The sequence below is a fragment of the Mustela nigripes genome, chromosome 7 (assembly GCF_022355385.1).
Source record: "Mustela nigripes isolate SB6536 chromosome 7, MUSNIG.SB6536, whole genome shotgun sequence".
Lineage (NCBI taxonomy): Eukaryota > Metazoa > Chordata > Mammalia > Carnivora > Mustelidae > Mustela > Mustela nigripes.
In genome coordinates, this window is record NC_081563.1 from 125,276,559 (window position 1) to 125,289,351 (window position 12,793).

The following is a 12,793-nucleotide window of genomic DNA, read 5'->3' on the forward strand; positions in this document are numbered from 1 at the left end:
GGGCCGGCACACAGTAGGTCCAGCCTGCACGGGCTCATGCACCGTGGGCCACCTTCCAGAGCCCAGGAAAGCCGGCGGGAGGGAGGCCCCTTGTTGCCAAAAGCAAACAGGCCGCCCAGGGAAGTTTTGCTGCTCTGGGTCACACCCGCCTCTGGGTGGCTGCCAATCTTCCTGCCAGAAACCACAGGCCCAGCCGAAACTGCCCAGAGTCTGGGCCACAGGGCTTCGGAGGACTTGGGTCAGCGCTGCAAAGGGGGGTGTCCTGCGGAGCTCCTGCTGGGTCCACAGCGTCCCGGGGCTCGGGCTGGGGTCTGGGGCAGGGCTGCGGCGGCCACCCCCTTGGGCTGGGAGGAGCAAGAGGGGCCCCTGCCAGCCTGTCACAGGCTCTTGGCAGCCTGTCACTGGCTCTGGCTTTCACACGCTCACACACACACACACACACACACACACACACACACACACACTGGCAGGCACCCTCTCAGTGGCCTCTGCGGTCTCCTCTTCAGGTAAATGGGCTCATCCGTGGGAGCATGAGGATGGGGACAGGAGGGGGAATGCAGAGGCCAGTGTGTGCGCACACGTCTGTGTGTGTGTGTGTGTGTGTGTGTGTGTGTGTGTGTGCGCCTGGGAGTGACCTCACAGCCGCCGGAACATAAAATCTTAGAGTAGGTCCTGCCTCCCAGGCTCAGAGCTGGCTCCGTGGGGGACACAGTGACATGAGAGGCACACCACAGACCCACCTTCTGGCCTTCTCCCTCCTCTGCCTCCTCTCAAAGGTAAGGGGGCCCCGGGCCCCAAAACGTCCTGCTGACTTCCTTGGTGTGGTGGGAGAGGTGTGGGATCATTGCCAAGGATCCCCTGGAAGATTTCCTGCAGGTCCCTGGTGTCAGGCACAGCCCAGCTTCCCTCCCCGGTGCCCAGACATTTGTCTCTGGCCAGCTCTGCGGTGCTGCCTTAGGCGAGTCCCTTCTCTCTGAGCTTCAGCTGCTCCCTCAGTGAAATGGGCATAATGATCACAAGGTCTTTGCAAAGATCACAATGGTAATTCATCAGAAGTGCTCAGCACAGGACCTGGACTGTGGCAGGTGTTTCAAAAGAGAGGGCCATGACTACTGGCGGTCCCCAGAGCCCTTCTACAGCGCTGAGGGGGGTGTCCTCATTATATATGGGAAGATGCAACATACAACCTGCTTTGCCTACCTGGAGCCAGGATTTGGATGGATGTTGGTGTCTACCTGATGGGAAAGTTCATACCGCAAGGGCATTACTGCTATTGGGTGTGAGTGACCTGCAGACCCGGGCTGAAGAGGGGACAGGGAGACGTTCATGGAATAGCAATCTCCTCTCAGGGAACATTTTTCACAAGGTTTGTGAAATATCTACCTTGCCTAGCATATCCAACAGCCTCATAAGGAATTATTATCCCCTGTTTTTGGGCAAGCAAGGCTCAGAGAGGGCAAGCAGCTTGCCTAAAATCACACAGCAAAGAAATATCAGAGTAATTGAGGCGGTGGAGCCCAGGTGGGCTTGGCTGTGTGGGGAGTAGGGAAGGGGCACTTCTATTTGTGTCTCTCCTGCTGCCCGTGCTTTTTCCCCTACCTGGACCAAGGCCCCAGCTGCCGAGCCCCGTCATTCCTTCAGCAAATGCTGAGTTCCTGATGCCATGGAGACTGGCCCCACCACAAGCCACAATCTCATTGTATGTCATGCTTCTCTGAGGATCATTTCTCATTTCTCTGAGGAGCGTTTCTCTCCTGGATCCTCAGTAGGACTGGGGGGCAAGGCTGTGAGCCCAGCTGGCATCCTGACCCCACTGTTTTTCTCCCCCAAGGGGCTGAGCAACACCCGATGCCCGGGTGGGTGGCTTGGGTAGTTGGAATAGGGGACTTGGGGTTCCGGGGCCAGGCTTAAATGAAAGACTCAAAGGAAGCTGTCTGGGACTCACTGTCCACCCCTCCCTTATTCCCTGTCCCCGGGAGCTGGGTGGGCGGCATCCCGCACAGAATCAGGGACTTAGTCATCATGAACACAGAAAGCCACAACCATCCTCAGGGAGAGAATTCTAAGTCCTCCGGCAGCCTGTGGGCTCCTGGGCTCAGGTCGGTGAACAGGGGCAGGTGACAGAGACCCGGAAACAGACAAAATCACTGTGACCAAGAGCCAGCCATGACTTCTTTTAATCCCTGTCCCCATTTCCAGATAGGTGGTCTCACCCCTTTGAGAAGGAAACAGCCTCCTCCCCACGAAGCATTTATATGGTGTGTTGAAGGTCACACAGCCCATCCAGGTACAACCTGGATTTCAACTCTTTTCTAGAATATTCCACATCCAGGGCTCATCCCTCTGGTGACTGCAGCACGGCTCTGAGGAAACAGCAGGAGTCTCCCTGGAGATCCAGGGGGTCCAGAGAAGACAGGTCTCTCCTTGGCTGGGCTCCCTTGACCTCTCACTGTCCCTCCTGAATAAATAGGTAAACTGAGGCAGAGGCTAAGCTGGCAGCAGAGCTGCCCAAGGACAAAGGTGGGTTGTGGTGATGAGAGCCTGGGCCTTGGATTCCCGTGGACCTGGATTCCAGTCCTGACTCTACCTCTTACTGGCCTCGTCCCCACACTGTTTTGAGCTTCTGTTTCTTGGTCTTTCCTGTGGACACAAAGCGAGTGCCTCATCTGAAAGGGTTGAATTAGCACATTACAGCTCACGGCATGCCCGTGGTCAATGCTGGCCACATCATTGGTATAATTAGTGGCCCCACCTGGGTGTCAGGACCAGCACATCCCCCTAAGCCAAGCTCACCCCGTAGGCAGCTTGGGGCAGGAACCCAGGTACAAAGCAGAAGGCTTGTGGCCTGGCACCCCTGCTTTTGGGCGGGAGGGACCCAAGAGCCAATTCTGGTCAGGGGCTCCACTTCTCACTAACCAAGGGAGCCCAACCTCTGCTTTGCACAGGGATCCCAAAGTCAGGCTGATGGCTCCTCAGGGTGATTCCATGAGAATTGTTTCCAGATTTATTACAGTGCAGCATTGGGTTCATAAAGAGGCGCCCTAGAGCGCCTGGGTGGCTCAGTCGGTTAAGCCACTGCCTTCGGCTCAGGTCAGGATCTCAGGGTCCTGGGATCGAGTCCCGCATCGGGCTCTCTGCTCAGCGGGGAGCCTGCTTCCTCCTCTCTCTCTCTGACTGCCTCTCTGCCTACTTGTGATCTCTCTCTGTCAAATAAATAAATAAATTCTTTAAAAAAAAAAAAAAAGCGCCCTAGATGCTGCCGTAGACTTTCAGACAAGCCGGATGCTGCTGGTCCGGACCAGGCATTGAGGGGCAAGGTTAGGCCATCTTCTCTAGAATCTCTTCAGTATCACCCAGTCTGCAGCATGGAATTCCTGCAGAGATGGTGACTCACTCCCCTGCGAGGCCTGGGGCACAGAGCTGCCCGCCTGCCTCCTGACCAGTGCTGTCCCTGCCTGGAATCACCACCCCCACCCCGGCCCCCCAGGCTGGTTGGCCGGTCTGGGGCGGCCTCTGGTGGCTGGGGTGCAACCTGCAGGCCACTGAAGGCAAGTTTGCAGGACTGGGGGATCCTAGGGGTAGAACAAAGAGGGCCAAGGGTTTCATTGCCTGCTTTGGGGCCACACAGAAGTTTGGAGGTGATTCATTCTATTTTTGTAAACTGTAAGTCTTCCATCCTCCAGATGAAACCCTTTGGTCCTCTAAAGATCCTATGGAACTAAAGATCGGCCCCCTACAAAGGGAGCTACCTGGGAATATCTTGAATTATGCCTGCCTCTGGGTCCCCACCTTCAAATGGACATATGGGGAGACCATGGCATCTGGCTTCTGGCTTGATTGTTTCTCTGCCCTGAGTGTGGAAGAACAACCAGGACACTTGGATCAATACCTTGACCCTGTCCGTGGGGGATGGGTCCCTGGCTCAGGCTTTTCCCAATTACAGGATCCTTAAGGAGGAAGTGGGCTCAGCTCTGCAGCTAACACACTCTGACTTTCGGCAAGATGCTTTGTCTCGCTGGAGCTCAGTTTCCCCCATCTCTCCCTGACAGAGGTGTCAAAATCCTAGCTATGCATCAGAAGCCCCAGGACAGCCCGATAAAAACACAGATTCCAGAGCCTGTCTCTGGAAGTTATATTTGGGAAGTCCCAGGGGAGGCCTGGGGATCAGTATTTTACCAAGTTTCCTGGCGGATCTGACACATATCCAGAAACATATTCTGGATTGTTCCAAAGATCAAAAACATCTATGATACTGTGTGATTTATTTAGCTGTCAGGACAAATATTTCCAGTCTACATGCTAGAAAATGTGCAGTGCCCTGCCACTGTAATCCTTTGTTTTGTTGATTTTGCCTTTCTGTAAGCTTCTGAGGGCAGGGCCCGGCTCATCCCTTGTAATTCCCAACCGTGATCATCACGGCTAAGGCAAGGCGCATCTACAGCATGGGCTCTGTGCTCAGGGTTTAACACGCACATTTCATGTATGAAATCCTGAAAACAATCCTCTGAGTTCAATATTACTGTTGCCCCCTTTTCACAGATGAAGAAACTGAGGCTTGGAGAGCTTCAGTAACTTGCCCAAGGTCACTCAGCTAATAAGGAGCAGAGGCAGGGCTGCGACTCTAGGCCAAAGTCCTTGCTCGCAACCACAAGGACACGCTGCCTCTTAGGGAAGGGTGTCGCCACACTGCCAAGGTTCAAGGCCAGGTCTGTGTGACCCTTGGGCCAAAACGTGGACCCCTCACTGCCCACCTGGAATGCCCGTGGCCGAGTGACATGCTCTGTCTCTGCAGGTGTGTGCCCAGCTGTGCCCGACGCCCTGTGCCTGTCCCTGGCCACCGCCCCGATGCCCACTGGGGGTGCCCCTGGTGCTGGACGGCTGCGGCTGCTGCCGGGTGTGCGCACGGCGGCTGGGGGAGCCCTGCGACCACCTCCACGTCTGCGACCCCAGCCAGGGACTGGTCTGCCGACCCAGGGTGGGCTCTGGATACCGAGGGGCTGTGTGCCTCTGTAAGCAGGTTTGCCGGACGGATGTGGGTGTGTTTGGGAGGGTCAAGGCTGAGGGGTCCTGGGTCCAAGAGAAGCTCTTTTCTATCTCCTCACTTAAGGCGCACCACCTGGTGGCCCATGTTTCCCCAGGCCCTCCCTCGGCTCCTCCCCTCTTGTCTTGGCTTCCACCACGCCGCCCACCTGGACAGCGTCGCCTCATTCCTATCCATTCAAACCACGACCGACTGCCAAAGCCAACCTCACACACTCCTCCCCCGAGAAGTCCTCTCAGATTCCTTAAACCGGGAATCACTACCCTTTCTCAGGACCTTCGCCACACTTCTGAGGAAATAAAAGTGCAACCGTTTACTTGGGGGGGAGGGCATGGAATAATAGGCGTCGGGCGGTATGCTGAAACCTACCCCAGGACCCTCACGTAAATCACATAATCCTCGCAAGGACCCTTCGACCTAAGTCCTTCCGGACTCACTTTACAGATGAGCCAGCTGAGGTTCAGTAATATTTACTGGCACGATTACTGTTACGCAGCTCGGGACTGGACCAGCTCGGGGTGGTGGCCAGGGACAGGCACAGGGCGTCGGGCACAGCTGGGCACACACCTGCAGAGATGGAGCATGGATCACAGGGTGTGATGCAACATTTCATTCTGCCTTCCTCCTGGAGTGGGAGCCCTAGGACCTGAGTTCAAATCCTGAGTTTGCCATTTACTGGTGACCTGAAGCATGTTCCCTCTCCCACCATTCCAAGCCTTTGTGCCTTTGGATGCTTTAGATCAGAGTTTCTCAACTTTGCTTTTGGGGCCTGACAATTCTTTGTTATCATTCTATATTGGGGGAGGGGAGCTGTCCTGTTCCTGGCAGGACCTTCAGCAGCATCCCTGGTCTCTGTTCCCTGCGGCTTGAATTCAAAACCTTACAGTCATGAATTACAGTCATTCTTGATATCTGTCATTTTGTACACCCCACATACGCCCACCAGCGAAGTCTTCACAATATTCTAGAACCTGACATTCTGGCCCCTTCTCAGTCCCTCCACGGCTACCAGCCTGGTCTGAGCCTCACCATCACGTGCTGGCTGTTGCAGCAGCCCTATAATAATTTCCCCGCTTCTGTCCTCACCCCCTACTGTGTTCCCAACACAGCAGCCACAGGGCTCCTTTCAATACATACATCAGATCACATCCCTTTTTTTTCCTCAAGGCCTCCAACAGCTTCCCACTGCCTCCAAGTAAAAGCCAGCCCTCTCAGTGGCTACAAGGCCCCGTAATGTCCTGCTCCTATTTTCTCTCTGACCCTGCCTAACTCCCCCCCTCTCTCCTGCTCTCTGCTCTAGCCATGCTGGCCTATTCTGTTCCTTAAATACCCTAGGGGAGCTTCCACTGCAGGGCCTTTGCACTGGCTGTTTGCTCTGCCAATGCTCTTTCCCCCCAGATACCTGCATGGCGAGTTCCTGCATCTCCTTCTCATCTTTCTCAAATACAACCTTCTCTGGGAGGCCTTCCCCGATCACCATATTCAACACTCCTGAACCTTGCCTCCCATTATTTTTCTAGCTCTAATCACCACTGGACATCATAAACTCTACTTGTTTATAGTGTTTATTTCCATGAGAGCGAAAGCTCCAATGAGGGCAGGATTTTTGCCTGTTTAACCATTGTTGTATCATAAGTCCCTAGCATGCAGGAGGCCCCCAGTAAATAAGCACTGACTGAATGAAACAACAAGAGTAAGAGCTCCGGGGAGGCTGTAGGAACAGGAACCTTTCAGGGCGCGTGTCCTGTGGGCACGACCTTTACACATGTGATCTCATTTTACCCTTAATAAGGGGTAGGTTCTATTATTAAAATGACTTTGCAAATGAAAGAACTGGGGTTCAGAGGGGTGAAGTCACCTCTCCGAGGTCACACAGTTTGCAAGTGGCCAAAGGGGAGAAAAAAAATCCTCTGTTGTTCCTTCTCCTGCAAGGGATTCTCCGAGGGAAAGAGGGACACAGAGATCACCAGGTGACAAGACTGGGCTCTGAAGTTATTTGAGGGAGTTTGCCGGACAAGGGGGCATTGGAAGGACCTTGAAGAGGAAGTAGGATTTTGGCAACTGTATGTGTGTATGGTTGGCAGGGGGTAGGGGCTGGCGGATTGAAGAGTGAGCACCTTAGGAGGTGCCTCCTGGTGTTTGGGACCCCGCACAAAGGTACACAGACCCCAGGGTGGGGAGTGGCCGCCCAGGGATCCTCAGCCCCGCCCCCAGCCAGCTCTGAGCTGGAGGACCAGGAGAGGTGCCAGGAAACCTTGCTAAAATTATCACCCCTCCAGCTGACTTTCCGAAACAATCCCTCTGTTTACCAGATCCTCCCGGAGACCAGGAGCCCAGGGCTGTGGCCCCAGGAATCTGGTGGGAGACCCCTCAGGATTAAGGGGCAGCTGCCCCTAGTCTGGCGGCCACATGATCCAGGCCCAAGGTCAGGGATTTGGCGTCAGAGGGCTGTGGCCTGGAAGGAGCTAGGAGAGAGCTGGCTCTCGTTCTGTCCTCCCCGAGGAACGGACATTCCCCCACTCCCGTTCACTGAGCATCTGCTATGTTCCAGGCTTTTGGAAAAATGCCTTAAGTACACTAGTTCCTTTAATCCTCCAGTGGCCCTGGGAGCCGGGTAATTTGGCTCAGAGAGGTGCAGTGACCTGTCCCAAGCCCCACAGTTAGCAAGTGGGAACAGGGGCTGGCACCCACATCTGCGCAGATCCCAAATCCCCGCATAGGTCCCAAATCCCTGCGTAGGTATGGGCCTATTGGAGGTTTTATTTTGAAGACCTGGGAAAACCTGCCTTCGGGCAAATCTTTCCCCAGACCCAGCTGAACTGCCCCCGGAGTCTCCAGGACTTTCGGTTCCTCCTTGCTCTGCCCTCTCCGGGCGGCTCACCTAGGCCTCTCCTTGGCTTTTCATTCTGTCTGGCAGATGGTGACTTTCACATCTGTCCCCTGCCTGGTGCTCCATCTTTCAAGACAAGGACTACGTCTTGGTCCTGTCTAGGATCCCAGTGGCTTGGCACTCAGGAGGGGCACACGACACATCTCCGGAACCGTAAGAAAACAGAACCCTTTCATGAGTGTCTCTTCTTTGCTGGGTCTTGCACAAGGCATTCATTCAAATGACCTGGGTGTGTCCCAGCCATGCTCTGAGCCATTATAGGGCGGCCCCCGCCCTCAAGGAGTGCTTGCTCAGTGCAGGAAGTGGGAATAACACCCCTATCTTGAGGGTTTCACTTGAAGAGTGTCCCTTGAGCACCTACTGTATGCCTAGCACGGTGTTAGAAGTTATGGAATATCGTCTCCCGTACCTGAAGGCATGGAGCTGTTCTCATCATTGCTATTGTTAAGGTGACTCAGAGAAGTTAAGCAACTTGTCTAAAGTCACAAAGCCAGCAGGTTAAGCCCAGGCCTGGCAGGGGTGACTACAGCCTGGCAGAGGCACATTGAAAGTGTGTTGCATGAACTCTCAGTGCGAATGTAAGTTATATATTTAATAATATAGTATATAGTAATTAATTACATTAATAATAACAACAGAGCATCTGGGATCTGTTGAAGGTCTCTTTTATGTTGGATTCATTACATATATCATTTCATTTGGTCTCTACCACAACCCTGTGAAATAAGTGCCATTATAACCCATTTTGCAGATAAGGAAACTGAGGTAGGAAGAAGTAAAGTCGTTTGGCCAAGCTCCATAGCTAATAAAAAGCAGAGTGGGGGCTCCAACCAGGCCAGTGTCCCCACAGCGCCTATGCCAGGATGCGGTACACCACACTGTCTTCCCGCGGGCCCCAGGGGAGGCTGGCGATGGGGACCGGCTGGAGCACCTTGGCAGCGAGCAGATGCCGAAGGGACCGGGTCCCCAGCAGGATCTTGGCCAGCTCTGCCGAGAGACCGGGTAGAGGATGCGGCTGGCACGGTCTTGCCCAGGGAAAAGCTGGGGGTCATGGATGGGGGTCCGGTTTCTCCTCTGCAGGGGGAGAGGATGACGGGAGCTGTGAGGTGAACGGCCGCCTGTACCGGGATGGCGAGACCTTCCAGCCCCACTGCCGGATTCGCTGCCAGTGTGAGGACGGGGGCTTCACCTGTGTGCCCCTGTGCAGCGAGGACGTTCGGCTGCCCAGCTGGGACTGTCCGCATCCCAGGAGGGTTGAGGTCCCCGGCAAGTGCTGCCCTGAGTGGGTGTGCGACCAGGGAAGGGAGCTGGGGGTCCGGCCCCTCCCAGCCCAAGGTGAGTGCTGGGGGGGCCCAGGCCGGGGCCAGGGCCACCGCGGGGTGGGGCTTCCCCTGGAGCCAAGACACTTGGACTTGTCAGAGCTCAGGTTTCCCTGACCGCTGCTGGGAGGGGCTGGTGGCTGAGGACACTCGGAAAGCCCAGCGGGAGTCACAAGACTTCTTTAAACGGACAAAACAACAAGCAAATAATTCTAAATCATAAATAATGGAAAATAAAAATTGGTGGTGGAGCAGGGAAGGGAAGGGAGGGCTAGGATACTTGGATCGAATGTTCCCGTTTCATAGCAGAGGTATACTATTATGATAGACACTAGTGGCCTATTTCTAATATAGCGATATGCATTAATAATACATTCATATAATTTAAATGTTATGTAATATTATAAATATGTAGTTATTTGGGCTTATCCAAAGGGGAACTCAAAACTGAAGCAGGTGAAGTGGTTGCCTCTGGGATGTGGGCTTAGGGGTGGTCAGAGATGGAGGAAAGATAGTTACCTCTTGCTATAAACTCTTTGGTTCTAGAGAACTTGTTACTGTTACATTAGTGGGTTATTGTCATTATATGAACACGATCTTTTTAAAGAAAGGCAGCTGAAAAGAAGGCACTGGTTCATTGATGTTGGTGCCGCATCAGAGTAGAGCAGGATGGGGTTCAGCATGGAGTCTGTCTGGGTTCTAAGCCCAGCTTCTCTATTTCCTAGCTGTGTGACTCTGAGAAAGTTGCTTAACTTCTCTGTGCCTCAGTTCCCCCAACTATAAGATGAGGGTAAGTGTGTCTAACTTGCAGAGCTGTTGTAGAGGTCTGGATGAGTAAGCCCAAGGAAAGCAGTCACAGCAGCAGCTCGCACAGAGCACTCCATCCGTGGTGGCTGTCAGTATCCCTGTTGTGGAATGGAACACATTCACTTAAATACATAGGAGAATGCCAGTGAGTTCATCTTATATATGAAAAATCTGGGTGCGACACTGTAAATGCAATCTCATCTCCATTACGTGTGTCTGTAAGTGTGTGTGTGTGTGTGTGTGTGTGTGTGTGTGCATGTGTGTCCCTGTACGCCCTCCACACACACAGGTGCATATCACACAGGCTTTCTCAACCTGGGCACGAGTGACACTCGGGCTGGGTGGCGCTCTCGTAGGGGAGCTGCCCTGTGCCCTGCAGGGTGTTTAGAAACATCCCTGCTGGGTTCCAGTAGCCTCAGTCCCAGCCGTGTCCATTAAGATGTCTCTGGACATCACCAAAGGAGGGGAGCACAGTCACCGCCAGCTGAGAACCATTTGGTTAATAAGGACCGGAAGAAAGGACACCACAATATTAAGAAAGCAGAATAAGATGTGAGGAGGAGGAGAAGCTAGACGGTGCCGAGCCCTCCCATCTTGTTCCGGGTACAGCCTCACAACCCTAGCAGCTTTGCCACCGAGTCCCAGCACCTCTACTCACAGGCCGCAACCTTCTTCCTGGAAGATGCCATGGGGTGCAGAAATGAGAAACCCACCACGTACTGGGGGACCATCACGGCCGGCACCATCATAGCTGCCTAGTACCCGGCACAAACGAGGTGCTCACAGCACCGTGCTAAGCATGCTCCCTCCGTTATTTTACTCAGTCCTAACTATCACCCATTAGAAAACTTACATGGGAAGAAACTGAGGTCCAGAGAAGCTAAGGGACGTGACCATGAGGGCGCCGCTGGCGGCTGGGTTGACTTGGCTGCCAGGCCCTGACCTCACAGTGCTGACCTCTCTTTCTTCCCCCAGGACCCCAGTTTTCTGGCCTTGTGGCTCCCCCACCCCCTGGCGCCCCCTGCCCAGAGTGGAGCACAGCCTGGGGCCCCTGCTCAACCACCTGTGGGCTGGGCGTGGCCACTCGGGTGTCCAACCAGAACCTCCTCTGCCGCCTGGAGACCCAGCGCCGCCTCTGCCTGCTCGGGCCCTGTCCACCTGCCAGGGGCCACGGCCCACGGAACAGCACCTTCTAGAGCAGGGCTGGGGATCTGGGGGCTCCGGGACCGCACTCCCCAGTAGGCAAGCCAGCGCTTGGGCCCTGAGCAGAAGGCAGATGGCCCCTCCTCACGCCCTTGGCTAGGCAACGGCATCCAGGCCCTGGAGGACCAGAATGTTCACAAGCCGTCTGCTCCATCTGGACCCTGAGATAGAGCCGGGATGTCTGCCCCAGCCCTCTTCCTCTACCTCATGGCCTAGGGGGCTGGCCAAGGTTTCCAGGGTCTTCTGCGCCATTCCCAACAGCCTTTATCAAACATGTGCATAGGCAAGCTTCCCAGCAGATAGGGCAACCAGCTGTCCCTTAATCATCAGGCCGAGGCAGGTGCTGGGCTGGACTGGCTATTTTCCTGAGGGTGTGGTGAAGAGGGGCACACAGATATTCTGAATCTCCTGCTTCTTTTCCCAGGAGTGACATAAAAATGTCCCTGTATACGTGTCTGTGCAAGAGCTTGTAGGTCAGGCTTATGCTGTCTGAGAAAGCTCCCCCACACCCCACCATCTAGGGTAGAATTCAGAGGTCGCATGTTTTGTGAAAGTCACAAGGTGAAATCACACTGTCTGGAAGAAAGTCGGAAAACAGGCCTGAGAGTGATCCGTTAAACCCGACTTGTATTCATAGGAATGAACCTTTCTCAGGCACCTGCAATGTACCAGGCGCAGAGCTAGACACTTTATATATAGGTTGGTGCTTTGCAACATTTGAGACCAGAGAAAAGTAGGGGAGCATGAAGGATAGCCCCCTGGGGACTGGGAAACATGGCCTGAAATAAACCAACCCAAGTGTGACATTCTCTCTGAAGTCTCATGTTTTATTGCTTTAAAAAAAAAACAAAAACAAAAAAAAACACCTATGTACAAATTTTCCATCCTCCTCTGTGATCTACATGTTATGTTTAAAAATAAAAACTGTGTTTTCATCAGACTCCAACCAGGAAATTGGAGAGCACTCTCTGTATTTAAACTCGGATTTCTTCCTATTAAACTAATTTTATGGAGGCGCGGTTTACATGCCGTGAAACACACAGGTCTTAACGCACGGTTTATAGAGTCTTTGCCAATGTGAACACCTGTGTGATCAAGACCTCCATCAAGGTCCAAAACATGTCCAGACTCTCAGGAAGTTTCCTTTGGCCCCTTCCTGGTCATCCTCTCTGCCCCTGAAGGCAAAACCTGTTCTGAGTTTTATGACTGAAGACGATGGAAAGCCGGTTCTCGAACCTCACATCAATAGACTGGGTACTCTTCTATGAATGGCTTCTTTCACTTGGTACCAGCTGTTGCAACGGAGGGTTTGAAGGAGAGCCCAGAAGCTGGAACCTGCCAGCGGAAGATGGAATCACAGCAGGTCTCTTTACCGGGAGCAGGTGCAGCCTTACAGAACTAACAAAAAGCCGACAGTGCTGGGGAGGCAGACCTGGCTTCTGCTGTCCACCACCCCCTGCCCCAGTTTCTAGGGGTGCCTCCCATGGGTCCCCCCCCCCCGGGAAGGTAAGAGGCAAGGGAGCCTGGGAGTGT

General features: G+C 53.9%; 1 protein-coding gene across 1 annotated transcript; it reads left to right on the plus strand.

The window, feature by feature from the left end:
* The first annotated feature begins 243 nt into the window (after nucleotides 1-243).
* On the plus strand, nucleotides 244-12,069 carry CCN5 (cellular communication network factor 5). The gene is made up of 5 exons (XM_059407984.1): nucleotides 244-506; nucleotides 684-776; nucleotides 4,793-5,009; nucleotides 9,012-9,266; nucleotides 11,033-12,069. The coding sequence occupies exons 2-5, from the start codon at nucleotides 717-719 to the stop codon at nucleotides 11,251-11,253; spliced, it is 753 nt and encodes a 250-aa protein (XP_059263967.1). The 5' UTR covers nucleotides 244-506; nucleotides 684-716; the 3' UTR covers nucleotides 11,254-12,069.
* The last annotated feature ends 724 nt before the right edge of the window (nucleotides 12,070-12,793 follow it).

Excerpts from the sequence above, each read along its gene's own strand:
- CCN5 (XM_059407984.1), top strand. The coding sequence starts at position 717 with ATGAGAGGCACACCACAGACCCACCTTCTGGCCTTCTCCCTCCTCTGC. Across the intron at positions 5,010-9,011 it reads CCGAGGGGCTGTGTGCCTCT|GGGGAGAGGATGACGGGAGC; the intron begins GTAAGCAGGTTT and ends TCTCCTCTGCAG. Across the intron at positions 9,267-11,032 it reads CCGGCCCCTCCCAGCCCAAG|GACCCCAGTTTTCTGGCCTT; the intron begins GTGAGTGCTGGG and ends TTCTTCCCCCAG.